Source organism: Perna viridis, chromosome 8, assembly GCF_037379345.1.
Source record: "Perna viridis isolate PV_CMFRI_1.1 ecotype Kerala chromosome 8, ASM3737934v1, whole genome shotgun sequence".
Classification (NCBI taxonomy): Eukaryota; Metazoa; Mollusca; class Bivalvia; order Mytilida; family Mytilidae; genus Perna; species Perna viridis.
The window spans coordinates 29,566,339-29,594,054 of record NC_142452.1 but is presented as its reverse complement, the minus strand read 5'-3'; the positions used below and the strand labels follow the sequence as shown (position 1 = coordinate 29,594,054).

Below are 27,716 nucleotides of genomic sequence, written 5' to 3'. Positions count from 1 at the left end.
TCTTCATGCTTAAGCCATAAACCAATAACCTAATAATACCTCCAAATGGGTGCTGAGAAATCAGCGACGGAAATCTCCCAATACCCCACATGTAGAAACTCAAAGTCGCTGGGAAAACAGGAAGTAGAAGACCTAGAAGGCTGCATGGTAAGCGGGAACACGGTATAAGTCATCACGTATAAGCCATGTACCACTCTTCTATCCAGCAGAAGCCAAGAAATCTGTGACGGAAATATTTGTTACGGGCCGACTTACGGCCCATCACTATATAACCCCCCCCACACACACACACACATGACGGGTATAAAAAGCGACTCCGATATTTATAAACATACACAATTACAACTATAATGGGATTCAGGAATCAAACAAAAATCTATAGTTGTCGAGAAAAAAGTGGTTTGAACAATGCAATCAGAAGTGCCTGTGGACCCCTTCTGTATCAAACTGATTTCCGACATATCATGCGTGCGCTGATATTTGTTTGTGTGCAAGTCTTGTTAAATTTTGTACATTGTAAATATACATAATTATTTACAGTCTAATTACTTATTCAGACCTGGACAGAAGCAGCGAGAATAAGTGCATACATGTTCATGCGTGCGTGTTTAAGTGGAATATAGATCATTAATACTGCATGTTACGAAATAATAGCGTGTATGTATCTTTTTTAACCTTGATCATCAATAAAAATATTTGAAAACCTTAAATTGAAAAAAAAAGGTTATTCATCATAAAACTGATTAAAACTGCACAATTAACTAAACGATTTGTATGACATATACAAATATAATGTTAATACAGACCGCACAAGTCCAGTAAACTAAGTTAATTGACATTTTCTATTCGGTCTTTGACACTTAATATTCTATTCTTAATTCATATCGAAAAAGTTTTTACCGTGTAGACTAGATTTAAAGAGTATCTTGGTTGTTTTGTTGTTGCTGAAATTGGCTTGTATAAGAAATAAGCAATTTCTGAATGACTTAATAAAGAGAGAATCAAAACGGTTTTGATTTTTACATCAGTTAGTGCGCATGCAAAAATCATTGGGTTTTTGATCCTTGTAAAAATAGTAACATAAAAAAAATTCAAAGATTGTATGATGTGAAATAAAACTGTCAATCTAATTGAAATTAGACCTAACCATTGTTCCATTCAGTCACTGCATGTAGGATCTGACAACACTCTATGCTACTTTCTATTCCGATGACCTTTCTCATCAGCCCATCAGATTAATTTCATCTTTCATTATTTTGAAAGTATTATTCAAAGAAAAAAAAACCCCGAGGATTCTGGAAATGTCATATGAACAGAAAGAATAATGGAGTGTTGTTAGACCCTACATGCAGTGACCAATGGAACAATTGATGGATCTAACTTTAAATAAATTAATTTAAGAAAAATACTGTAATCTGACTGGTTAAAATAATTTGGTTATATCTCAATGGATAAAAAACATTGACACGCCCCTATTCAGTTAAATTCAGAGCTACTTTCCTGATGTTTAAAGATAAAAATATGTTTTAAAATTATTTTATAAGAATTGGCTATGATAAAAATTTTGTCTATTGAAAAATAACATAAATTTTCCATGTGCATATTGTTTATTGCGCGAAGTTTTTGCCAATTCTTAATTAGATTGGTAAAATTGTAATAATAAATTTTGCGTTCTCATATAATTTACATATTTTTGTCATATCTGTTTAAACCGAATGTAAATTTGTACTAATGATTTTAGAGATATGATATGTAGGTCAACATTTAAAACTTTCCAAATTGACACTTTTTATCACTTGGAACTTTCCCGCCAATTTTACTTAGTTACCTTACAGCTCTTCACTCTCTTAATTAATCACAAAATATCAATGAAATGATAAAGAATTTGACGGATCAAAAACCTTGAAACCTAGCTATCCTTAAAAATAAAAAATTCAATTTGAAGTTTGTTCTTAATTGACTTTTGGAAGTAAAATTCGATTTAAGGGAGACACACTGATAAATGGAAATGAAAATATCTTTTGACATGCATGTATTATGGTATAACTACTTTTTACCATTAAATCTTTTTTGTATTAGAACAAAATGCAAATTCACACACACACACACACAAAGGAAGAAAAAACAAAAAAAAACAAAAAAACAAAAACAAAAAATTTGTCCAGTAACTTACATTACATGACAGTTTGGCGGTTTTTATTCACTAGGTAATTGATTACCAATCAACTCCTCTGACAAATAGTATTTTTGATAGATTTTTTTTATTTAAAATATTTAAAACAAAAAATAATTAACCAATTTATGCATATCTAAATACATGTATTTGACTATCTGATGAATTAGTTTCACTTTTATTGCAATACAACATTAAAAATGTATTATTTATGTTCAATTTTAACATAGACTAACTATTTACAGTTCATTTAAGTAGTATGAAGGGACTATGTATAATTTGCCAACTAAAACATTTTTGCAGTTTTTTAATTCCTCAAATTATTTTACATAATACTGGTCCTCTGCGTATTTTCCGATAAGAATGCAAATGCGACTCATTTTGTTTATTGGACACAGTGATATATATATTTAACATAGTACCCTCCCTGTTGGGCAGTAAAGCAAATTCCGTTCGGAAACGTTTTGAGCACGTCCATCGTCATTTTCAAATCAGCTATCCTCGGGGAAAAGGGAATCACGGTACAATAAGGAATTTTCAACTAAAATTCGGCTATCATCAGCCTTTGAACATATCTTAAAGTTTATCCATCAAAGGTATTTTCATGATAATAAATGAATTTGTAGGGCGCAGCTTGATACGGACGCAGAGGTTGAACCCTGAACAGTTTGGACAAATATAGACACATCATGCAAATTCGATATAATACACTGTAATTTAGTTTGTTTTTAATTGTCAGTCTATGTAAGAATCAGGCAGTGGGTGAAAAACCCACCTTTTTGATAGTGTAATTTGATCATTTGCACCATCAGAATAAAGGAAAAAAGACAATATTTTCCATATCATGTTGGTGTATTGAGTTATTATTTCATTGAAATGCACAAAAAAAATGAACATTTCAAGGGTAGATAACTGTCAAAAACATCATTTTTCTGACATTCTATTGAAAAATTTCTGAGCGAAGCCAGTGATGCAGAGATAAAATAATGGTGTTTTAAAATAGAAAAAGTATCATTGAGTGATATTAAATTGTTAGATGATGTGCTTTTGACCTGCATATTTTTTAATTTTCCCCCATTTCACATGATTCTTACAAACACTTACACTTAAATGGTAGACAAGAATCTGAACAGAATGAAAGTGGACACACAAAATTTGATACTGCAGTTATACTTTTTGAGTTACAGATTACATTATGTGAGTACCGTTCACAACATAAAGTGACAAAAATGGCTAAGTTAAAGGTGCTCAAAATGAAGGAAAAAATTAATTAAATTTCTCCCCATTAAGAGGAGCACATCTTCTCAACATGTATATAATCACTGGCAAAGTTTGAATGATATTGCTTAAACACTTTTTGAGTAACAGAGATACAAATCCAGTTAAAAAACAAAGCATCTGTTCACCTCAAAGTCATTCAACAGGAGTAAAATATAATGCATATTTCTTTTTTTACATTTTTCTTGATGAGAAATTTTGAGTCCTTTTGAAAATCTTAGGATCTGCCACTGAGTCTATTTTCCAACTATCTACATGTATGTGTAACTAAAGTTGTCATGTAAACTTAGAAACATCTTTATGAGTCCTATTATGAGCATGAACTCTGCCCTTGACTAAACAATCTATAGCTTAGAACTTGGTAAAGATCATTCAGAAAAATTAACATCAAAGATTCAACAGAAAACAGTTGATACTGATCGCAACTATTAGACCAAAAACGTTTGCAGCTGTATAAAGTGCTCCATGGAGTCCAGCCTGATAAGATCACAAAAAAACCTAAACCAAATGGAACAAGTGTGGATACTATTCCAAAGCCTAAAAACTCAAGAAACTACTGATGACAACTATATCACAAATGACTTCATTTAAACAATATTTGACTGCAGTTTTTAGGAGGATCACATAAAAAATTATTACTAGTACATTTTTACCTTTATTTAGTACAAAAATAACAAATATAAACATTAACAATAAAACAGTAAATAGCTGCCTAGAAAAAAATATTTAGAATAGAACAACTGCTTAAAAAATGTTCTTTGAAACTGACTTTATAAAATATTCTGTAAACAAATTTATTTTTGCAAACACTTTACACAAATTAAGATGTCAATCCCATTTCGCAGCTATTTAATTTTGAGACACTCTCTAAAAGATCTATCATTTTAATCATAAGATTTATGCCTATGATTCTCATATGTAAATACAGGATTTCTAACATATGACAGGTAATCATGTGTACATGTTAAACATTATTAAAGAGGATTTTTGGCAATGATTTAGTTCTGCATTGTTTTTCCGTTTTGCAAAATTAGCAAATAATAAACAGCTCGTCAAAATAAGTTGGTTTACAGAATTGCCTCCAGCATATTGCTAATGCATAAATACTTGCTGTAATCAAAATAATACTTTGTGACAATGGGTAATTCTCCTTAGTCTAATGCTTAGCGGTACATCTCTACCCATAAAATTTATAGTATCATAATTTGAAGAAGATCACAGTATCAACTGAGTCATGCACAATACATATTGAGTTTCATATAAGTTATATACTATAAATCATTCAATAATGTTTTCATTATGGCAAACATGTCATGGAGTTGCAGTCAGTATTCTTAGGTTTTGAAATGTGTGCTTTCGACAAGAAAGCTCCAAATGAAAATTAGGGCATATAATGGGACTTTTACAATTTTACAAATTATCACATAGAATCAACCAACTTTAATGTCAAAATATTTAGTTGGAAAAAAAAAGAACAGAATTTGAATATTATCAAGGCTATATAATACCCAAAAAGAACAAATTTTCACAGTTCTTTAAAACTCAAAGAAAGATATCTGATATTTTTTTTTTGGGGGGGGAAACTTAAGATGGGCGTAACTTTTGTGTATATAATATTTTATGATATTCAATAAATACAGAAAGTGAGAAAATGAGCCTTTGATACATTCTACAACTGTGTAGGGACAGAAATACCATTGGACTGACAAGCAACTACAATATTTTCAGAATGTATTCAGCAAATTTTGTTACCCTTTTATTGCAGCTGAATATTGGTTGTTTCCCCTGGAGACTTTTCCCAAAATGTTGAAAAATATTTTTCCCAAAGGGAAGAAACTCACAATTGTCAGGCATAATTTTTAGAAAACCAAAAATAAAGGTTTGGACTGCTTTTAATACCAGTAACCGATATTACATAATACCTCACTACTTCATATCACAGGATATAAAAACAACATGTATGATGTAACTTTAACACTATTGATGGCTGTTTTCTGCACTTAATAAAGCCATTCTACACGTTGACATACTCCTAAACAGTTAGACCGGGGAAACACTCTCATGCTAGAAGTGTAACAAATAGGCTTCTGGAACAGGGTTATGTTGCTACAGGACTGAAGTCATCACTACAGAAGTTTTATGGTCGTCATCATGAACTCGTGGATCGTTATGATGTATCCATCAGCACCATGAAAACTGATTTATTCAATGGATCATAGTTTGCCTTTTCCTCGTTTGTCTACCCCGGACTTTTTATGAGCAACTCGGCGGGTGTTTCTAGAAAAGCAGAGGACGCTTACCCTACCAGTGCACCTGGTCCATGCTCCCAGTTTGGATTACATTCTCTTGATTACCGCTATAACCTTGGTTCCCTTGATTACTCAGGGACCCATGTGGGGTCTGAGAGTTGGCCAGAGCATCAACACAGCAGCCCAGCCGCTAGTAGGACATACTCTGAGTGAGTTCTTTGGTCAGGTGTCCCGAAGGCTGGGCTCCGCCACCAACACCAGTTGGTTCTACTAACCCACTAACATCGACCGTAAGAGACCTGTATTGGTATTCAAGATCGTAAAAAACTCCCAGTCATCTTAATAAAGCCTTTTAGATATTCATTGACTTTATTTAGCAGGGAAGTGGACCTAACTAAAATTTCATTTGCCCAGTATCATGGGAAACAGTAATCCAAGAACCCTGAAGTTACAATCTCAAGTAGAAACTATGAAAAATAAAACTGCATTAATAACTGCAAACAATAATACCTGAATTTACAACAACTCAAAATTGATCCACTGATATTGCTCTTTGCAATATGGAAGGCTTGTGAGCTTATACATACTATATGTACATGTATGATATTCCTAAAATCAGTTTACAAGGAGAACAGTGTATCCATACTGGAGTATTCTTTTGGAACTAGTCATATTTTTGTCATTTAAAAAGTCTGCAAGGCACCATGTTCAGTTCTATAACATGTATCAAGCTGCCTCATACATTCTTACATGCCTCTAAACTTCACATAGTTGCTAACAGCGTGTCTGTCTCCACAGATCTGAACTAACCCATACATGTACATGTATTGTTCCTATTTTGAATGCATGTAAAGACCACTTTAAGTTTTATCATACATATCCAGCAGCCTGTAGTACATTGTGATTGGTGTAGTTCAACCATATGACTGTTGATGATTTAGTAGAATAGTTACCGACCATCTCTGCACTGGTGTGACCATCAATCCTAGGAACCAGAATATAACATTCAAAAAAACTTGAAAAAAGTATAAATAATTGAAAATGAAAATTTATACAGGCAAAACAGATACAGATGTATTTTAGATGTAAAGTATCTGTAAACCACCCATGCAAAACAGATAAAGATTTATTTCAGATGTAAAGTATCAGTAAACCATCCATGCAAGGGATGTCACCAATTTGTCTGGTCTGAGTAGATATCAATGAGTTTGATTTTTTAGGATGATAAATGTTTCAAGAAACTTAACAAATTTTGTCATTTTGTCATTACCAAACAATTGTGAAAATCCTTAGCAGTTCATGCAATTTAAAATATTATGTACACAATCGCCATGGTAACAGTTGAGTTTTTATTAGGACTATTGTATTTCAATAAAGTCATAAAAGGCCCTTAAAGTTGAAAATTAAGATTTCATGGAAATGCAATAATAATGGCCCATGGAAATTCTAAATGATCCTTGTTATCTGGATCCATGGAACATATGGCATATTATGCATTTTTTACCCAATGAGTTCCATTCACTATTCACATTATTCCTAACACTGTGAAAGTACTTTAATTCATGGAGATTTCTTTTTGTGGATTAGGGAAGGAACACAAGTTCCTGGATTCTTGAATTCATGGTTTTAAGAATTTCAGTATACACATCAATGGAAATCTCCTTTTCATTGGGAAACAAATTTCATGGTCTGGCCTACCAACAAAAACCACAAAAACTGGTGCCCCATGAACAATAGTACTTTCACAGTACAACTTAAAATAATAATAATAATAAAGAATATAACCTAACTAATATCACATGTAATAAATGTACTGTAACAGTAAAATTCCGATTTGAAATAGCTAAAATCCGCTAAAAAACAGAAGAAAATCATCCCAGTAATTATAAAGAATATAAACAAACTAATATCACATATTATAAATGTACATACACTGTATTGTTGTTACTGACTCCTTTTCTAACATCCCAAATCTTTATGCTACAGTCTATTCCACCTGAAAGAGTAAAATCAAGAGAAACTTTCATAAAAATGACAATCTTTTCATGTAAAATAAACCCCAAACATGACAATAAACTGATTATATTGGTACTGTAAGTACCATATCTTGACTTGTATGCAATGTATGACTAATAAATTAATAAATTCAAGAAAGATTACTGTCACAACATTCTAAATTCTACAATGTGGATGTGGTATGGGTTCATGTCAATAATCATATTCTATCTTATGCCATGCAAATGAAAATGTCAATCATTTACCTTCAATTAAGATAAAAAAAATATCATTATCTAAGGTACACAATTATGCATTAATGTTCCCTGAAAGTTTTACTAATTAAATAAGGGAAACAACAAAATAACCGAACACTAATCTGATTCATAATCAAGTCAAATCCAAAATAAATCTATTAAAATTGATATTACACCACCAGAACAGCTGATACTGCAATGGTCCTTACTTGGTTCAGGCACTTCAGACGAAATTGTGGGTTCAGATCAGTTGATTAAAAGGATATAGAGATACTGAGGTATGGCAGATGAATTGACTGTTATACTTATAATAAAATACTGTGAGAGTATTGTTGTTTGGGTACTTATTTTCGTGATTTTAGTACGTTTGGGAGACAACAAATTTTTGTTCCCAACAAAAGGAAATTTCCCATTCATATATATGACAGATTTGTCAAATCTATGGATGCAAGAATCTTAAAACTAATAGTTTGTCCCTAAACCACAAAAATTGGTACCCATGAATAGAAGTATTTTTACAGTATAACAAGAACTAAAAGATTCCATAGAAACAATCTTCCTATCAGTTTCTGTTACCCCACTCATTACCAAAATAAGGAACTGTCGAATCCATCATCTTGAATTTTCTTTCATACAAAAAGGTAAAAGCAAAAACCATGAACAGCTGTACATTCATTTACATGTTGACTGAATACAGTTTTATGTCAACCACGTTGGAGATCTTTTAAAATTTAGTTACCATGACTACCATACTTATATTTTATTGCACATGTATACATGTACAATGCATTGATATAATGTTGTGTACAAGTTTTATTTTTTTACACATTATCATTACAAACCATGAGAGCTTTTCATAGTATCATTAGGTTTGGTGGACAAATAGACAGAGATTGATTTATCAAATAACATGTCAGTCAATAGAAAGGCATATAGAATTGCCTAAACTGCAATATATAACTTCATTTATACCAACCTGAAGCTAAAAGTGTACTGTCTTTGTTAAAGGACAAGGAATGTACTGTTTCTGTATGACCTCTTAGCTCTTTAAACAGGGAACCAGTATTCAGATCCCATACTCTTATTCTTCTATCATCTCCTAGCAAATACATAAGAACTTTACTTAGTTTTAAATAGAAAATGGCCTTAGTGGTAGATCTATATACTCCATGCTGTTACTGTCCAGACAACAAATGTCTATGTATGATGACTACAACAACAGCAGCATGGGGTCATATAAAAAGTACAAAATGTGTCCTAATTCAGCATGCTCACTAGTTTTTTTCCCCGACACAGACGGTTTAGTTTCGCTTTTTACCCTTTGACCTTAAAGACGCTCTTCTATTGAGCTGATAAATTGCAAGAAACATTTATTTGTTATAAAAGAGGTATTGAATGATATAAAAGGAATTACATTTGGACTATATTTTTGTGTAGTGTTCAGAAATAGTAAGGAAGTTCCAGTGATGGACAGGTGACATAAAATATTTTGATCCTGAATGATCAAAAACCCAAAAAGAATATTCTAATTGTATGTGCATGAGTTTTTTGACTTGTAAAATTGCACATAGATGTTTTTTGTTGTACAGTGTACCTCAAAAACGTACACCAATAAGTGATTGGGCATGCTGCTAAATGCTAAAAAAGTTTTAATGCCAAAAGATCTTAATTATCCAATCTACCTTTTAGGACAGAAAACAAAACTTTTTAAGCAGAGACAACTTCCTCAATACACTAAAGTAAAGTTCAATCTAAAAATCATGCAGGCTGGGACTCATTTTATCATCAGCATTGATTGATTGATTGTTGGGGTTTAACGCCCGAGCAGCAATATTTCAGCTATATTCAGGCGATAAACATGAAAGGGATGATAAAATGAACATGAAATGATAATGATGAAATGAAAAAAGGGATGGGACACAAGGATAATTGTGTAGACAAATTTTGATTGCCACAAAAAAAAAGAGGGATGGGTAGGGTCGGGCAATTTAGCCTCCTGCTGACGAGTGCAAAGGTTCCTACTCCTATCAAATACCACAGCAGGGCTCTTTAACGTGCGAGGAATGTGGCATCTTTTCCAACACGGTGCACCACTATGGTTTGTGGTCAGGTTTCCGTATTATAGCCTGACAACCCCAGCATGAAACACGCCAGGGGTATCCCATTCCACCACCTGGGGCACACATCCCAGTTGCTCTGTGGGCAGAGTGCCTAGCCCCTGGCTAGGTTTCTGAGCACTATTTATTCGCCTTTTACAACAAGCTTAGCACTGCTGCAGGCCTATTCTTTTGACACCCGGACCTGCACAGGGCTTATCATCAGCAGCCTAAATGTATCTAATAACCCAGTAATGTTTGCTTCCCTAGGAATGCTGCATAACAGAAGACAATTGTTGACTGCTTACAGCATATAATTGTGCTGAAATTTCCCTCTCCTTTTTCATATAAGATTTCTACTTAAAATTTAGATGTAAGGGAGCAGCCATTAAATTTTTATTTGGGGGGGGGGGGCTAGGGTCAAATTTTCTATCCTGCCTTTTTTGATAAATTTAGGTCCTGTCTTTTTTCTTTGGTGTTTTTTTTTTAATATAAAGAAAAAAATATAAGGGCAAGGATAGATCCTACCTTTTCGTTTTCTTTTATGGCCTGTCCTGGCTTTTTATTTCTTGATAATTTCAATCATGTCCTCTTAATTCAAATTTGATCCTAGCCAAAATCAATGGTTGTTCTCTAAATATCTACTTAACCGTCGTCTGCATTTTTTGAAGACATTATCTATCAAGCATTCATAAGGGCATTCAAACTATTTTTGTAGAAAATATGTTAAAAATTAAAAAATTTAAAAAAAAGAACAAAACTTAAAATTAAAACATATCATGTACATTTAAGTATCACCTAGACATACCTGCTGATGCTAGATATTGTCCATTTGGAGAAAAGGCTAGAGCCATAATGGTCCCTCTATGTCCCTGCATTAATCGTACACTTTTACCATCTTGTAAACTCCACAGTCTCACTGTTCGGTCACTAGACCCTGTTGCTATATAGTTGGTATTTGGATGGATCTTTACACACTGTCAAAATAGATATATGGTAAGCATTGTAGCCCTGGTTGTTGTTGCAATAAAGAAAATCAACAGAAGTTATTGTACTTTTTTATGAGCAACTCTACAGACTTGGGTGTTTCTAGAAAAGCAGCAACACTCACCCTACCTGTGTACCTGGTCCATGCTCACAGTTTTTTAGTGGAGTCTGAGTTACTCATTTACTTTTGTTACTTTGTATGTATTGTTTTTGTTATTTTATGTTCTTTCTTGTGTGTCTGTTTTCCATGTTTGGTCTTTGTCCCTGGATTACATTCTTTTGATTTCCCCTAGAATCTTGGTTCCCTTGGTTACTCTTATGTACTGTGAAAGTACTTTTATTCCGATCCTATGAAAACCAGGAATATTCGTACCCCACAAACAATGATACTTTCACATTAGGTGGCAATTTTCTGGCATGCTTAATTTCATGATTTGTTTTATGAACAAGGGTATCAAATTCAGCCAGTCTTCAATTTTCATGTCTTAAAATTTTGTGAATTGTATTGAGTGGAGAAGTTAATTCTGCCATAATCTAAGTGCTTCCAATAACTTAATACATCTTCTAACAGGCTGAAAAAAAAACGTTGGTACTGACAACCCTAAAATTATTCATTACAAACATGTGTGAAAATATGAAAATGAATCCCCAAAAATCATTTGGCTCAGAGCAATTGGTAAATTTGAATTTTAGTAAAGACAAATCTCCATTAGCCACAGATAGCCCAAAATTGGCAGTAAAGCATATTGGTATGTCAAAATGAGAACATTACTTTGAAGTTCTACACAAACTTTGAATATCTCATCAAAAAGAGTAGTGTTCCTAAGTTATTACACTCACATCAACATCAGCAGTATGACCTATGAATGACCTCAATGGATAAATTCTGTCTGTTGTCCACAGCTTGGCTGATTTGTCTTGAGAACAGCTAACAAAGTAGTTATTGCCATGGCTACAAGAATGAAATAACAAAGTGGTAGAAATATGAAAACTCCAAATGAATAAAAAAATACTGTGTTGTTTTTTGTTTTTTTTTATTATGGCATTTTGTTGATTAAAATTGTAATTCAATACGATGTTGCAGCTCCACTTAGAATCTTTCTGTTCTTATCAGGATCGTATCCAACCCAGCCAAGGCCCATGGACAATGAACAGCTTCATCTTCACTTGATATTCTCAACTCTAGGTTTGCCGTCCATGTCTGTTTGTTTTCAATCAGTCGGCTGAACTGAAATTTACTGGGTCCCGTCAGTAGGATCAGGGGAAATGATCATGTCCCCTGCACACCTCCTGCAGTTGCATTAAATTGTTTTTTGACCCACGGAAAGTTTTAACTTTTGCTTCTCACATTCACTACGAAACGGCCAAGGCCACTAGTGCTTTTAAATGCAGATATGCATGCGGACACGGAACAGAAAATAAGTCTGGAAATTCGGAAATTGACCTAAGGAATACTGTGCGCCAGTTGGGCCCACATGCCATACTTTTTGTGCGCCATGCATAAAATATCCACGCCAATGGCGCAGTCTGGAATGAACACTGAAACAGTATGATTATTCCTACCTTATATCTAAATCCCAGACAGGATAACTATGCCCCTTATAAGCTACTTTGTTGGTAAAATCTTCCATATCCCACAATCTTACTGTAAAAAATCAATTGGATTCTTCCTTAACATTTATTGCAATCAAGAAACAGATGACATCTCTATGGGATTATTTTGCCAGTCATTTGCTTTTAGAAAATAAATTACATCATCTAAAATATGGCGAACAATTATCTGATATTTCAGCCCCATCAAAACGATAATCCATATTTTGACTGATACCAAGACATGAAACCAGAATTGAGGTTTTTCCTGTACTTTTACTTACAGTAAACCAGTGTATCTTAACACGTAAATATATCAATTCAATTTCACCAAGATTAATTTTTGACTGTCTAAAATTCTTCTGTAATGAAGGTACATATTATTGTCACTATATTTACACATATAACAGTATTGTACCAATAGATTTAAATACCTGATCCATCCTCAGAGGCAGACAAAAAGTATGGAAGCCCATTGAAGAAACAAGTTTTGTAAACTGATCCATTGTGTCCTTTCATTGTCACTGTCTCTTCATACTTAGCAGAACTGTAAATAAAGTAATAAATCTTTATGCCCATTGGAAGCTGAGTAAAATGCCAATGAAATTGTTTTTAGACATAGATAAACAAATAGACAGTGTGACTGCATTATAACCCCTCCCCGATAAGTGGGGGGTATGATTATCAAAACATAAGGATATTTTCAGTTTTAAGACAAGTAATGCTTGCAATCAGCAGCTTACATTAACTACTTTTGGACTATTCATCCTTGCTCTGCTGTAAATGAAGCTTGAAATACAACAAAATGAGTTATTTCACATAGCAAGGTAAATATGGAATACAATCTCTTAACAAATAAATGGTCAGCCTTAGTCTGGATAAGCAAAAATTTAAAGTTTACATAATCTAACCTTTCCTCAGAATGAACATGCCAGAAGTCAGCAGCCAGATGTATCTTGGAAGGATCCATGTCTGTTTCTCTTCTTTGTAATAATCCTGGAGAAATTTTCCATAACTTTATAGAGGAGTCTTCAAACCCTGAACTTATCATCTCTTGGTCTGTTGATACATCTACTGTGCATAAACTAGAATTGGTTAAAAGAACTTGAGTCATTACATGTTTTTCACCTTAAGTTTATTTTTTATGTTACTTGAGGAAGGGGCAATTCTTTTGCTGTAACTGAGTATAATGATATTTTAGGACCAGCTGCAGCCTACCTTGAGGTATGAGGGTTTCCTCATCGTTCAGTAATGACCAATGGGTGGCCTTGGGTTGACCTTTTCATCTCAGTAGGGTTGTTGTCTCTTTGACATACACACCATACATATTCTCATTATATTTACAATAGGAATTTAATTATTTCCTGTATTTATCAAGAGAGTCCCTCCTACAAGGATGGATTGAACGCTGACACCATGGAATCCAAAAAGTCTCAAATCTGTATTTTGTTAATAGTTAACATGATTTTGAAATCGTTTGTTGGGAAATCAGCCATTCTAATGAACTATTAAAAACACAACACTGTAAATAGATGTGCTGTAAAATTCTGATAAGTAAAAAAAAAAATTAAGAAGACACAGCTGCAGGTCTGTCACTGATAGATTTGTATAACTAAAAATTCTCCTTACCTTTAATAAGCATTGATGTATGTGAAGAAACATCTAGATGACACAGCTGGAGGTCTGTCCCTGATAGATTTGTATAACTAATAATTCTCCTTACCCTTGATAAGCATTGATGTACGAGAAGAAACATATAGATGACACAGCTGGAGGTCCATACCTGACAGATTTGTATAACTAAAAATTCTCCTTACCCTTGATGAGCATTGATGTACGTGAAGAAACATATAGATGACACAGCTGGAGGTCCGTCCCTGACAGATTTGTATAACTAAAAATTCTCCTTACCCTTGATGAGCATTGATGTACGTGAAGAAACATATAGATGACACAGCTGGAGGTCCGTCCCTGACAGATTTGTATAACTAAAAATTCTCCTTACCCTTGATGAGCATTGATGTACGTGAAGAAACATATAGATGACACAGCTGGAGGTCCGTCCCTGACAGATTTGATGGCTTGTTTTAATAGTCTCATGGACTCTGATGCAGTCTGTTTATCTGTTGATCCCTCTGTACAGCCTGATTCTTCTCTCAGCTCTAACTGCTTTGGTTTGCTATTCTGTTCTATAACTAAATGAAAAAGAAATTCTCACGATCAGTCCATATGATGGAGTGCATGTACATATATTCGTGTTGGTTACTTTAATCTGTTATTTAGAAAATTTATATGATAATGTATAGCAATATATTCCACCCATACAAATCATGGTAAAGTTAGCCAGCAATATACATTCCAATATTGCACTGAGTGCAATATACAGTTTCAAATTCATAACATGGTAAAGTTGGCCTGCAATATACATTCCAATATTGCACAGAGTGCAATGTATAGTTTCAAAATCATAACATGGTAAAGTTAGCCTGCAATATACATTCCAATATTGCACTGAGTGCAATGTATAGTTTCAAATTCATAACATGGTAAAGTTAGCCTGCAATATACATTCCAATATTGCACTGAGTGCAATGTATAATTTCAAAATCATAACATGATCAACTACAAAATACATTTTAAATAAATTGTAGCATCTTTTTTACAATAAAAAGGATTGTTGCCTGCATATTTGGAAATATTATCCCTTGTAAAATATATTCTGCACAAGTAAACTCATGTAATATAAAATTTCAATCTAAACAATATTTCCCAAAATTCATACAATAAGCGTATATTCTAGTCATATTTATATCATCTCTCAAAATAATCTTTGAGGTCATGTACGAGTACACCTATGCAGCTGGTGCAAATCATCTGTTTTTTAAGGTTCTTTGAAATCCATGAATTGAATAGAAAAGAGGTTAAATGAACTGACAGAGAGACACTGGTGTTATTCCTCACCTACTGGCTTTAGGTATCTATTAACAACTTGTACAACCATGGTGTTTTCTTCCTGCTGTAAATAAAATACTATATCAGTGCGCCATTTATAAATTTAACTTTAAAACATAAGTATCAATTTTTGCATGTTGAAAAAAAAAACCCATAAAACTATTATGAATTGACTTAAACAAAATGTTGAAATAAAGAACGTTACATGTACATCCTAAAGCAGGATGGTCTGGGCTACCATCTTGTATTTCCTAATCTTTACCCTGCATAGCCTCAGGCCCTCCCTTTCTCTTTATAGGGTGCCTCATTTCCAATTTTAATTTGGTTGCCATATCAATAAAATAGAAACTACAACCACCCTTCACTGCTTGGCTGGCTGTGAACTATATGTTAAAGTGCACTCTCATTACTTCATTTCAAAGGCCAAAAGAAATGCCACATTTCAATGAAAATTGGCCCATGAACTAAGAAATTTACTTTGAATAGTCTTAGTTTTGATAAGTTTTGCTGTATATGTAAGAGGTTATTCATACACTAATCATAGCCATACTGATTACATTTTGTGTCTGTCAAATAAAATTTTAAACAGTACAACCATTTGACTTCATGCAAATATTTGGTCTACCAAAAAGGCACACCACAATTACTTTTAAAAGTATAATAATAGGTAATAAAATAACAGTGTTCCAATATTCCCCACGTAAAAAGATACATTTCAAACTTTAAATTCATTGAAATTTTCTGAGTCTAAGGGCCATAACTTCAATAAAAATCATTCAACCATAACCAGATTTGAACCAATAATCTGTAACTTCACATAATAAGACTACACACAAAAGATATAATCAATTGGTAAAAGCGTTTAAAAACAGTGCTTAAATCTTTAAATTCACAGAAATTTTCTAAGTCCAAGGGCCGTAACGTCTGCGAAAACCATTCAACCATAACCAATGTCGAACTTTATCTGTAACTCTTCATAATAAGGCTACATACCAAAAACAAACTTTGGTAGAAGCATCACAAAAAAAAATGCGGAAAACCCAGAAAGATGGATGGCATTTCCAGGTCCCCTTGCAATGCATTGCCAGGACAATAAATTGACTGTATCTCACCTTTATATACCTTCTGATATAATCCAAGGACTCATTACCAAGTTCAACAGGATATTTATTCTCTCTGTAAATTATTTAGAATATGCCATAAACATTACATTTGCACTTTCAAAAAGTTTGAAATTAAGTAAAACTATAACATGACTCAAAGGCTGAAAATACATGCCTAGCTAAAGGTTGTAATGAAAAATGCAGTTTTATGAAAAATCAAGTCATCCTGATAGACTAAAGCTTGTTTTTGACAACATAAAACCTGAATTTCAAACTTGAACAACAAAAAAAAAAACCACAAATCTTTGCAACTTACACAATAAGGTTACATGTATTTCAAATGAACACAAAAAACATTCCAGTCAATCCTTGTAATTTAATTTTACAAAATTGAATGAATAAATCACAAAAAAAAAATCTTTCACCTCAGATCAACAAACTCTTTACATGCTGCAAAGTCTGTCTTTCCACTAAATTGGTTGATCTGTTCTAATGTTGCTTTATACTTAGTATGGTGATCAAATATCTTAGAATGTTTGGTGTAAAATCTGTTGGCTGAAAAAAGAAATAAATCTTTTTTCTCTCATTCTAAGCCAGCAATTAAAAATGCATGCAACTATTAACCATCAGGCAGCAAATTAAGTTCTGTGAGCGATTTCCTGCCATTTTACTTTTCATTTCATTAGATTTCATTAGAAAGTCTAGTTTCCCTTTGGCATATTCTTCCTTTAAATTGTTTCTACACTCTCTATGGTAAAATTTATACTTTAACATGTTCACTAAAACTTGTATGATCAAAATCAAACTTTTACCATCTCAGGTTGAGCTATTTTATAGCCTAGCTGGCCGAGTGGTCTAGGGCGCTGGACTTAGTGCTGGCAGTGTTGCCATAGATGTCACAGCGGTACGAGTTCGAGTCCCGCGGAGGTGATACAGTTTCATGTATGTATCATTATGGAAACTTGCCAACTGACTCCCCCCTTACAATGCACATGTCCGATGCAATGCAAATGTATGCTATTGAATAAAATTGTCAATACATATACATGTGTATAAAACTATAAGTTGTTCATTGTAGACAACTTCTATAGTAAATAGAAGAGTTAAAACTTATTCATTTACTCATGAAGTATAATTCTTTGCAAACCTGCTGGGCAAGTTATCTATAATTTAAATAATGTAAAAAGCCTTATCATACAACAATGTATTATTTTGTACCTGAGGTGTACTGTACACTATTATCTTGAGATTTATTTGTCCCACAACAGATGAACTTGTAATAAAAATTCACCTGAGATGTATTATTTGTCTAATGATAAATGGGCAAGTGGATCACCTGAGGTGTACTGTACACTATTATCTTACCTCATGTTTTATTTGTCTAACAGCAAGTGGGAAAACATTTCACATGAGGTGTACTGTACACTACCATTATGATTGTAAAACACAAGTTTTACATGAGATGTACTTTATAAACTTTCATCTTACTTTGTGCTAGATTTTCAATCTAGTCTTCTCTATCAACATAGACGAAAGGAAAAAAGCCAATTTCACCTGAGATTTACTGTACACTATTATCTTACCTTGTGCTTTGTGACTGTTGAATAGTAACTCTAAATACAACTGTACAAATACTGGGAATAGAAGCTGCTGTAGTTCTTGTTTGTATGGGTCTGGGGAATCATTGATGTATCTTTTAAATCTGAAAAAAAAATTTTAAGAACACATTTGATTCTTTAGTCATGGACCGCAATGCTTCTAATTTGACACTGAGTTTGGTTAGTAGTACATGTATAGCCCTTACAACAGAAAACTAAATTATGCCCAATGGTACATGCACAAGAAAAAACTGAATTTAGCCCATTAGCACATGCACTTGCAAGAGAAATTTGAATTTAGCCCAATGGTACATTCACTTGCAAGAGAAAACTGAATTATACAAAGTTTGCAGTGTCATCTTCTATAATCCTTATTATTTCAAAAGTTTCACTAACAAATGCATAAGGCAACAAATAAATAATGTGTACCTCAATGTTGGGGGTACACACATGTGTATACAAGACTTTTTTGAGTATCAAGATAAGCTCACTGAGCTTGTGACATATAAACCTTTAAGTTGGATTATCTTGCTTTTAAAATCATTTGACAATAATCATCTTACTGCATGCTCATCTACATATATGTATCATGTAAAACTGTCATACATAATGTCAAATTATTTCAATTCGTTCAATAAGGGGTTGCCCATGCAAGGTACAGGCTAAAAACCACTAATTCCACTTTCCATAGGCTTCCATGCTAATTTCACAATATTCAATGGCTTCTCTGGACTTTACCTTAACTTTAACCTGCAGAGGACTATATATCAGCATGATTCTACATATGTCAGCTCACAATCCTCCGAATGGCATGTGGGGTTAGCAGACTTGCAGTGCAGTACTGGTCACCGGAAGTGAAGGGTCTATAAATAGCATGGGAAATCCCAGTGTTTTCACAAGATAGGGGTATATTTAAAAATCATTATGGAGATTAGGCTTCAAATCACAAGAAGCAAAATGCACCTATAAAATGTACAGAAATGTTTTTCCTTTCAGAAACTGTTTAAATTTTTTAAATAAGATGAGAACTTTTTTCACAGCACTATGAGGAACAGGGGTAATTTCTGCTTAGGACTATTTTTGCGTACGTTCCAAATGCTCATTGGTTGAATTGGTGGTCTGTAACCTACATGGACAGACAGATAGACAAAGTGATTTGTAAACATTGGTTTCCCAGAGAAATAATCTTGACATTGAGACAACAGGTTAACAAAACACCTGAGGAAAACAAGTGTATACCTGAAATTTTGTCAAATTTGTTACAAATTCTTACAAGCTAATAATTTAAATGTATACATGAGCTGGATACAGCCAATGATTATGGTACTGAATTTTCAATTCTCTTACAATATTATTTTATTTAATATTTGATCTTTGCCCCTACCTTAACAACCAAAAGATTACTCTCTAATCATGCTAATGAAACACAGGCATGTCAAGACTCTAAAGCAAGTGAAGCCAAATTTTCATAGATTCCCTTTAATCTGAAATTTTCAACATACATGTATCTCACAAATGTAGCCTGTCTTGATGTTCCTATTCTCTGTTTCATAAAATTTTCCTACATGTAACATCCTTCATCAGCACAAATTTTTATTAATTAGACTGCTTGAAAAGGAAGCTTTGTGAGAATATGAAAACAATCAAAGATTTGAAGAAAATCTCAAATTTGAATTTTTTTACAACCTAGGTTAAGAGTCAAGCTACAATGTATATGGAGAAAGGATACTGTGAATATGTCAAAGAGACAACAACCCCGCAGGGTTGAAAGAGTAATCAAGGGAACAAAGATTCTGGCAGAAATCAAAAGAATATAATCCAGGGACAAAGACCAGACTTGGAAAACAGATACACACAACTACATGTAAGAACATAAAATAATGAAAATAATACATACAAAGTAAATGAGCAACACAGACTCCACTAAAAACTGGGAGCATGGACCACGTGCAGCGGTAGGGTAAGCATCCACTGCTCTTCTAAAAACACCCGCCAAGTTGCTCATAAAAAGTCAAATCCAGGGTAGACCAAAAACAGGAAGGAAAACTATGACACATTGAACAGATCAGTTGTCATGGTGCAGATGGATAAACCATAGCTATCTTTGAGTTCATGATGACTACCATAAAACTTCTGTAGTGATAATTTCAATTGTGTAGCAACATAACCCTGTTCCAGAAACCTAATTGTAAGAAGTCTTGCACGATACAAAAAGTCTGTGTAGTTACTGCAAGCTCTGGCATAACATATGCTCCATACATACGTGCTGATGGGATGTTACCGCGGATAAAAAAAGTTGACAATATTATACAGAATGAAAAGTGATCGTGTTTGTGGTATAGTTTGGTCAATAGTGTTCCTTTACCATTGATCTCTAAGTGTAGGTCAAGATATGAGGCTGACTTTACAGCTTGTGTAGTATCCTTTATCTCAAGTTCTTTGGGGTAGATGCAATGTACAATGTATAAAATCCCAGAAACTTGGATTGTTTAAAGATAATAAGTCATCTAGAAACTGAGATTAACGGATCTAACTAAACAATGTTTCTTCTTTTGACTTAGATCAGCTATAAAATCAGCCTCATACCAAGAACTCTACCAAGAACTACATGTTTATATCTAGGTATATCGTCTTTTTTGGAGTAACAATGATGTATAATGTTTTTGAGTCTGGATTTTAACTGATTATGGGGAATAGAAGTGTAAAGAGTTGAAAAATCATAGGTTTTAATGTTATTGTATTCTGATAATAATCTTGAATTCATGGTTTCCACAAGATCTTTCGAATTTTTCAGGATCCACATTGAATTTTAATTAAAATGCCACTACAGGAATAACAAGTGTCGTGGTAGTACTGGAGACCCTCTTTGACAGCTGTGAGTATAGAAGTTAAAATCTTTAAAGAGGTTTGGTGGTACATTTTGCAGATCTAGCTATGTAGCATTGTTTGTATGGATTCTTGTGGAGTTTAGGAATCCAGTACATTGACGGTAGATCACAATCATTGCCTTTGGTTGAGAGACCAAAAGAGGATAGCACAGATTTAAGGTTTACCACTATCTCTTCTTTGGAGAGTGTGGTAGCAGTATAGGTCTGATTTTCTCTGTCTACCTCTGATAATAAACACTGAATGTAATATGTTTTGCAGACAAAAACAATATTGTGTTGGGCTTTGTCTGTTGGTACGACAACATATTTGTCATGTGTAGTAGACAATGTTTTTGCTGCATTGGGGTCTTTGAAAACTGAAGTTGCATTGATACTCATTGACCTACTTAAAACTTTCATACATTTCAAAATTAAAGACTTCACAGCCTTTACCCACTCTGACAGAGAATCCAAGTCTTCACATTTTACCCATTATCTTGTGTAGTTCCAATGTATGAAGCGTGAAAAATGTCAGCTGAAGGCCAACAATGGGTCTTCAATGAACAACAAGGAATCCCTCACAACACTGGGCAGGCTGCAGCTGGCCCAAAAACAACATTATGCTCATTATGCTCAGGTAAGACGAAATAGTTGCCTTTATATACTCAAGCATCTACTAATACATGTATGATATACAAGTAAATTACCTATTAAACTGTTGTTCTGTATGAGCATTTTCCCCTGATGGACTTGTAAATGTCAAACTGTTATCAGCTGAACTTTCACTTTTCAGTATTCTTTTGAATGCCATATCTTCAACATTCTGTACTAACTTTGTTTCCCTTCTATTTACTTGTTCTGGTCCCTAGAAAGAAATGAATTAATGAACTGAAAATTACATGAGATGTGGAAAAGTACATTTTAATTCGTTTCTAGTAAAGAAACATACCGTAAGTATGAATATTTTAGCAAAACATTATTTGGGCACAGGGAAGATATTACTGGTTCGGGTATGGAGTATCCATTTTAGACCAGACCAGAGCTTGTTACCTTTGGAACGGAACGGAGCAGAAACGATTTTGAAAACCGGAATCTAACAGAATATTTCAAAATTCCGCTGAAAATTACGTGCATGATACCCTTCCGTTCCAAAAGTAACAAGCTCCGCCTACTCTCTATTACGGTTCAAAATGTCAACAAAACATGGTCTCAAATCGAAAATTATCGAAACTTCAATAATAAAAGTAATTTTTGTATCAAATTTGGTATCAGCATACAGGAAAATGATTCCGGAATCGAACTAGGTTACAAGGCAGGTGTGACATGCACAAATTCAACTTGAAAGTCGTTACAAGCGGTTGAAGGACGATACTCCGCGGTACAGCTAAATCTCCAACTTTTTGTATGGCACATCGTTCTGACCCCAACCCGACATATCAATACCCAAATAAAAAAGAGGGGGATTGCAGGGTTAGAGGAAATTCGGACTATGCATACATCTCCACATCTGACAACAAAGAGTTGGTGTTAAATTATGAAAGTGGTTTTGCTTTGTTATTACCCAATACTGTCTTCTTTTCAAATACTGTTGAACTGTTGCGCCTATTTGTTCGTGTCTAACTCGCTTCATTCTCAAAATCAAATTAATTTCGAAACATTCGGACCGAGTTGTCTGTCCCCTGTCAGAGCAGTTTCCGGTTTGGCTAAAAACGGAAAATAATTTTCATGTTTATGGTACAGTCAGAGTAACGCCGAGTTGTTCTGCGCTGGGTACATTCCGAAATGTGTAACCCGTACCCGTACCCCTACAAACTTTTCTCTGTACCCAAATACTATTTTGCCGATTTCCTCATTATTACGTGATATTTCCAATTAAAAATCCGTACACCTTTACAAAATGATATAATGGCTATGCAGTTTCCAACAATACCGAAATGTTTAACCCAAAATTTTCGTACCCAAAAATCAAAGTACGGTATTTTTGTTATCTGTACAATTTTATCATATATTTCACATCAGAACACAATAATATTATAAAAATATTCAAGGGTGTTACATTTCTTTTCATTCTGGATAAGATCGTATCCATTCTTTTCGCGCTTGGTACGATCTAGCGTTTCAAAAATACAAATACAATAGTTTGGTACGGTAACTTGCGGTTACACATTTCGGGACTTTTGAGAACATAAAATCAACTGAGTTGGTAAATATTATAAATGTTTTCAGCTTGTTATTACTTCAATTGATTTAAAACATCATTCAGAACTTTTGGACCAAGTTTCAGCATAACATTCTTAATAATAATGGACAATCGCCGATACAGTAATTTGGGTACGGGAAATTTGGTACGGGTACAGGTGCGGGTTACACATTTCGGGAGGTACATGTACCTCCCCGCTGTTCTTTTTCATGTTTCAGTCCAGATATCTAAAAAAAAATCAATCGATTTTTAACAAGAGTAAAAAAATAAAAAAAGGAAAAGATTTCGAGGACATACTTTGATATATTCAGAGACCTAAATTTAATTACAGGTCTATGGATATATTAAACCCACATTTTACATGTAAGTTATAACATGAATATATTACAAGTATACAAGTCCAGGGTCGTCCGTAGGATTAAATTACGCACACAAATAATGCGTGGGTGTGTGTGGGTGTCTTATTTTTGTTTTTATAATTGTTTGTAGCATGCTTAATTAATGATGGAAATCAATGTAATCAGCGTTCGAAATTAATTGTTATTTTTTCTGCCTTCATGGGCAATAAAAATGTTTTGTTTTGTTTGTATGTCCCACTAATTAAAGCCAACCAATGCCTGTGCCAGTAGTCATTGCCATTTGTAGGCAAATGACATTAGATAGCAAGGACTGGCTCTAGTCAGACTGACCAGGCCAGATACAGGACTATCAACAAGTTTAGGAAAGCGACAAAACATTTCATATTAACTGAAAATAGAAATTAATTTCCAAACACCTTTATTACGAAAATTATCAAGGGGAAGGGTTGGGGGTCCGATCTAGAAATTATTTAAGGGGGTCAATGTTTAAGTAACAAATCAAAGTGCTGTAAGCACTGTTTTTTTATTCTTGTGAAAACTGTAGCATGGACAACATTTAAAAGATTGCATGATGTAAAATAAACTATAATCATAAATTTGCAATTGCCATATTGTTTAGAACTGTTATTCCTAATATGTATGATACTATATACTATATATATCAACCAATTACCGACTTTATTTCCAAGCAATCAGTTCACTGTCGATATATTCAAGCTGTCTCTTTACTTTAGACACATAATAAACTATTTAATGTTTAGCTAGAAATGAAAACCCAGCGAGGCTATAAATATTCATCGATCACAGAAATGAAATATAAAGAGGAATACAGAAGCTGTCATCAGATGCTTCATGCAGGTCCTAGAGGATCAAAATATTTACAAAAAGGGGGAAATGGATCCTACCAAGAAATTTATATACAGAAAGGGGTTCCATGCTATCATTTGCCACTTATTTCTTGGGCCAAATGCACAAAAGCCTTTTAGAGTAGCATAAATCCAGAAGCCATCCCTATGTATCATTCACTGTATCTTGTATTTTTATTACGGTTTCTGCCACGTGACATTGGAAACCCGGAGATTACAATTAAGAATGAAACTGCTTAGAGGATAGCAAAGGAATTTTGATAATGCATTTCTCGGGATGGTGTCCGTCTGCGGTCTGGTGATATTGCTTTTTGGAATAACCATTCTATTGGGCTATTTTACCATGTGTGAAGATAATAGAGCTGCTTGTGCTCCAGGGCCTTAAAAATGCATGACTAGTATCTGCACTAGATATAATTGTTGAAATTATATTTTACGACTTTGGCGCTTATGTTAATGTATTTGTGTCTGGGACTAGCTTGGTGCCTAAGAAACTAAGCACTTTAAATGACACATAAGTGTCTATGCGATAACTTGTAACACTTGAGCTATAAAGCTTATCAACTGAGGAATGCAGCTAATTGAGAGGGGTATGTATCTGAGTAGATGAATTATTTCAATGACCTGTAGGTCGATAAATTGAATTTTGATTTGAAAATTTAGAAACTTTGAAAGGCCAACTAGTACTTTGTTGTTCAATTACCCAGTATGTCGGAGAGTTTTGTGTTCATTCATCTAGATGTTCCATGTAAATCGACATCGAACTGAATATTGCACAAACTGGCGCGCTGCTACGATACATTATGGATTTGGTGCGTGTTTCTGATAATGGCCTTCGTAATCAGAATGGTGAATTTAAGAATAAATCAAAGAGTTCGATATTAAGCATTTACAACAATAAGCTTATATTTAGATACGTTTGAATTCGGTCCTCGTACTTTCCTTTTATCACGCCAAATTTTTGCAATTTGACGATTATTTGCGGCGTAAAAATTCAAACGATCGATATAAATTGATTCAGTAGATAAGTACTTTCATTAGATGAATAGTTTCTAGAAACTGTTTGTTTGTTTGTTGGGGTTTAACGTCCGAGCAGCAATATTTCAGCTATATTCAGACGAGTTTCTAGAAACTTACTTACAGGTTATAAAAGATGTATCGAATGATATAAAAGGAATTACATTTGGACTATATTTTTGTGTAATGCTCTGAAACAGTAGGGAAGTTCCAGTCATGAACCGGGGACATAAGGTATTTTGATAAATCAAAAACCAAAAAAAGGACCGGACAACCATAAAATCAGCTGTATGTTCAACAGAGTCAAAATTTGAAGAAAAAGCATATATGAACTTAAAATTGGCAGTTAATTTTTGACAAGTTAAAGAACATTGATATAAACAATTGAACAATATTCGACATTTTTTTAAATTGCTGCTGATGCCGAGTCCACGTACTGGAACATGGATATAAAAGCCAAAAGATTAATGTCGACATATTTCAGAAGTTGGTTAACACCATGACCTGACTGCCAAATATAAGTTTCCATTTCCAATATGAATTTCATAAAATGTCCGTTTCTTCTTGGTCGGAATTGATTATCAACGAACAGCAAGATTAACTAAAGTGTCTTGTACTCGTCCTTCCATAGCACCCGATATCAACCCTGATTTTGAGTTAGGTTCGTTTTTCTGTCCCTAATACATTTGGTGTTCCCGGAGTTGTCATGCACAAGGATCATGCCTTCATCATATACGCCTTCACTGTAGTGTGGCATGGTCATTTACAGGTCAATGTAGTTAATGTATCTTTGTTAAGATGCCAAACATCTGCTATTTTCACATTAAGAGTTTCGTCATTTCACCCATTAATGTCACCATAAAATTAAGAGTGTAAGAGCGGAGGGCAGTGAAAGGTTAGATCTCGAGCAAATCAGTTGTATAGAAATTGTCTTTGGATTTTATAATAACACGGATTATGATAACCTCTATGTATTCTAGTGACTATTAAAGATGTAAACCAATACTAAGTTGAAAAGATTACTCATACAATATGACACTACATCAAAAGCTAGTTAAAAAAACAAAAAAAAAAAAAACATAAATATGTAGTTATACGCCACGTAATGCTGCAGATCCTCACCGTGTTTACCACCATAGCGTCATAGTTCTAGCTTCATACGAGATAAATATGTACCTCTTAAGTATCATACACGTGTGTTCTGCGTGTGTTTCTTGCTTGTACGAGAACGGGAAGTTTACATTAAGTAATCGGATAGCTTTTAACATTACCCAGTTTCCGATTCATGCACTGAGGTCATATACATTAGCACGCCCCAATATTTATGAATATTCATTGCCAACTGCTTAATCTGGTTGCTAAATTAGTTCCCTGGTCAATATCATAAGCATCGCTACAACGTACTTTTTATAAAATATATCAATTGTTTTTACGTTTTATTCATATTTTATTTATTCAGTTCTTTCTTTACCTTTTAAACGTGGCTATCGTTCACAAATTCATTATTCTTATTTAAGTTACACACAAACCTTGCTAGATTTGTATTGAAATTGGAACTGGTCTATTTCAACTAGCTGTAATTTGGTTGATTCATTGTATGCATCTGCTTTTGGATACGCCTTTTTAAAGTGAACAAATTTAGGTAAATACCAATTAAAAATGTTTAAAAAAAAGATTGATATTCATTCTGATAATTTTGCTACATAAGACAATTTTATCGTGAATATAAACAGCTGACGTCAGCCGTGCAATATCACTTGTAATCAAAACGTCAAGCGTGCAATATCACAAAATATGGGTGTGTCAGAAAACATTATTTAAATGGAAACTACAAAATAATGCCAAATACTTTCAAACACTTTTGGTATTATTCTAAGTTTTGAGGAGAATCTTTTAAGATAAGAAAAGAAAGTTTTGTTCACCAATCATGGACCCTCTCGGGTAGAAAAAAATAATACAGTGATTAAGTTTAAGTTTTTGTAAGAAACAGGCAAATGGGAAAAAACATGCATGTCAAAACCCCACAGATCTGACAATACAACTTCATTCAAAGATGCTTTCTCTATTTGAAAAGAACATCATTTGATCTCTGCGTCACTGTATTTGCTCAGAAATTGTTCAGTAGAATT

At 33.7% G+C, this 27,716-nt stretch overlaps 1 protein-coding gene across 1 annotated transcript; it reads right to left on the bottom strand.

The window, feature by feature from the left end:
• Nucleotides 1-5,325: 5,325 nt before the first annotated feature.
• On the bottom strand, nt 5,326-22,833 carry LOC148610153 (TAF5-like RNA polymerase II p300/CBP-associated factor-associated factor 65 kDa subunit 5L). The gene is made up of 15 exons (XM_088542258.1): nt 22,707-22,833; nt 21,853-22,010; nt 18,264-18,382; nt 17,106-17,235; nt 16,690-16,753; nt 15,587-15,641; nt 14,631-14,820; nt 13,537-13,710; nt 13,060-13,172; nt 12,599-12,680; nt 11,876-11,987; nt 10,857-11,025; nt 8,929-9,051; nt 7,633-7,696; nt 5,326-6,685 (listed from the first exon to the last, which is right to left on the bottom strand). The coding sequence occupies exons 1-15, from the start codon at nt 22,773-22,775 to the stop codon at nt 6,571-6,573; spliced, it is 1,737 nt and encodes a 578-aa protein (XP_088398384.1). The 5' UTR covers nt 22,776-22,833; the 3' UTR covers nt 5,326-6,570.
• Nucleotides 22,834-27,716: the final 4,883 nt, after the last annotated feature.

Coding starts and splice junctions, on each gene's coding strand:
- LOC148610153 (XM_088542258.1), bottom strand. CDS start 22,775: ATGAAGCGAGTTAGACACGAACAAATAGGCGCAACAGTTCAACAGTAT. Junction 22,011..22,706: donor TGAAAAGAAGACAGTATTGG/GTAATAACAAAG, acceptor ATTTCTTTCTAG/GGACCAGAACAAGTAAATAG. Junction 16,754..17,105: donor AAAGAGTTTGTTGATCTGAG/GTGAAAGATTTT, acceptor AATAATTTACAG/AGAGAATAAATATCCTGTTG.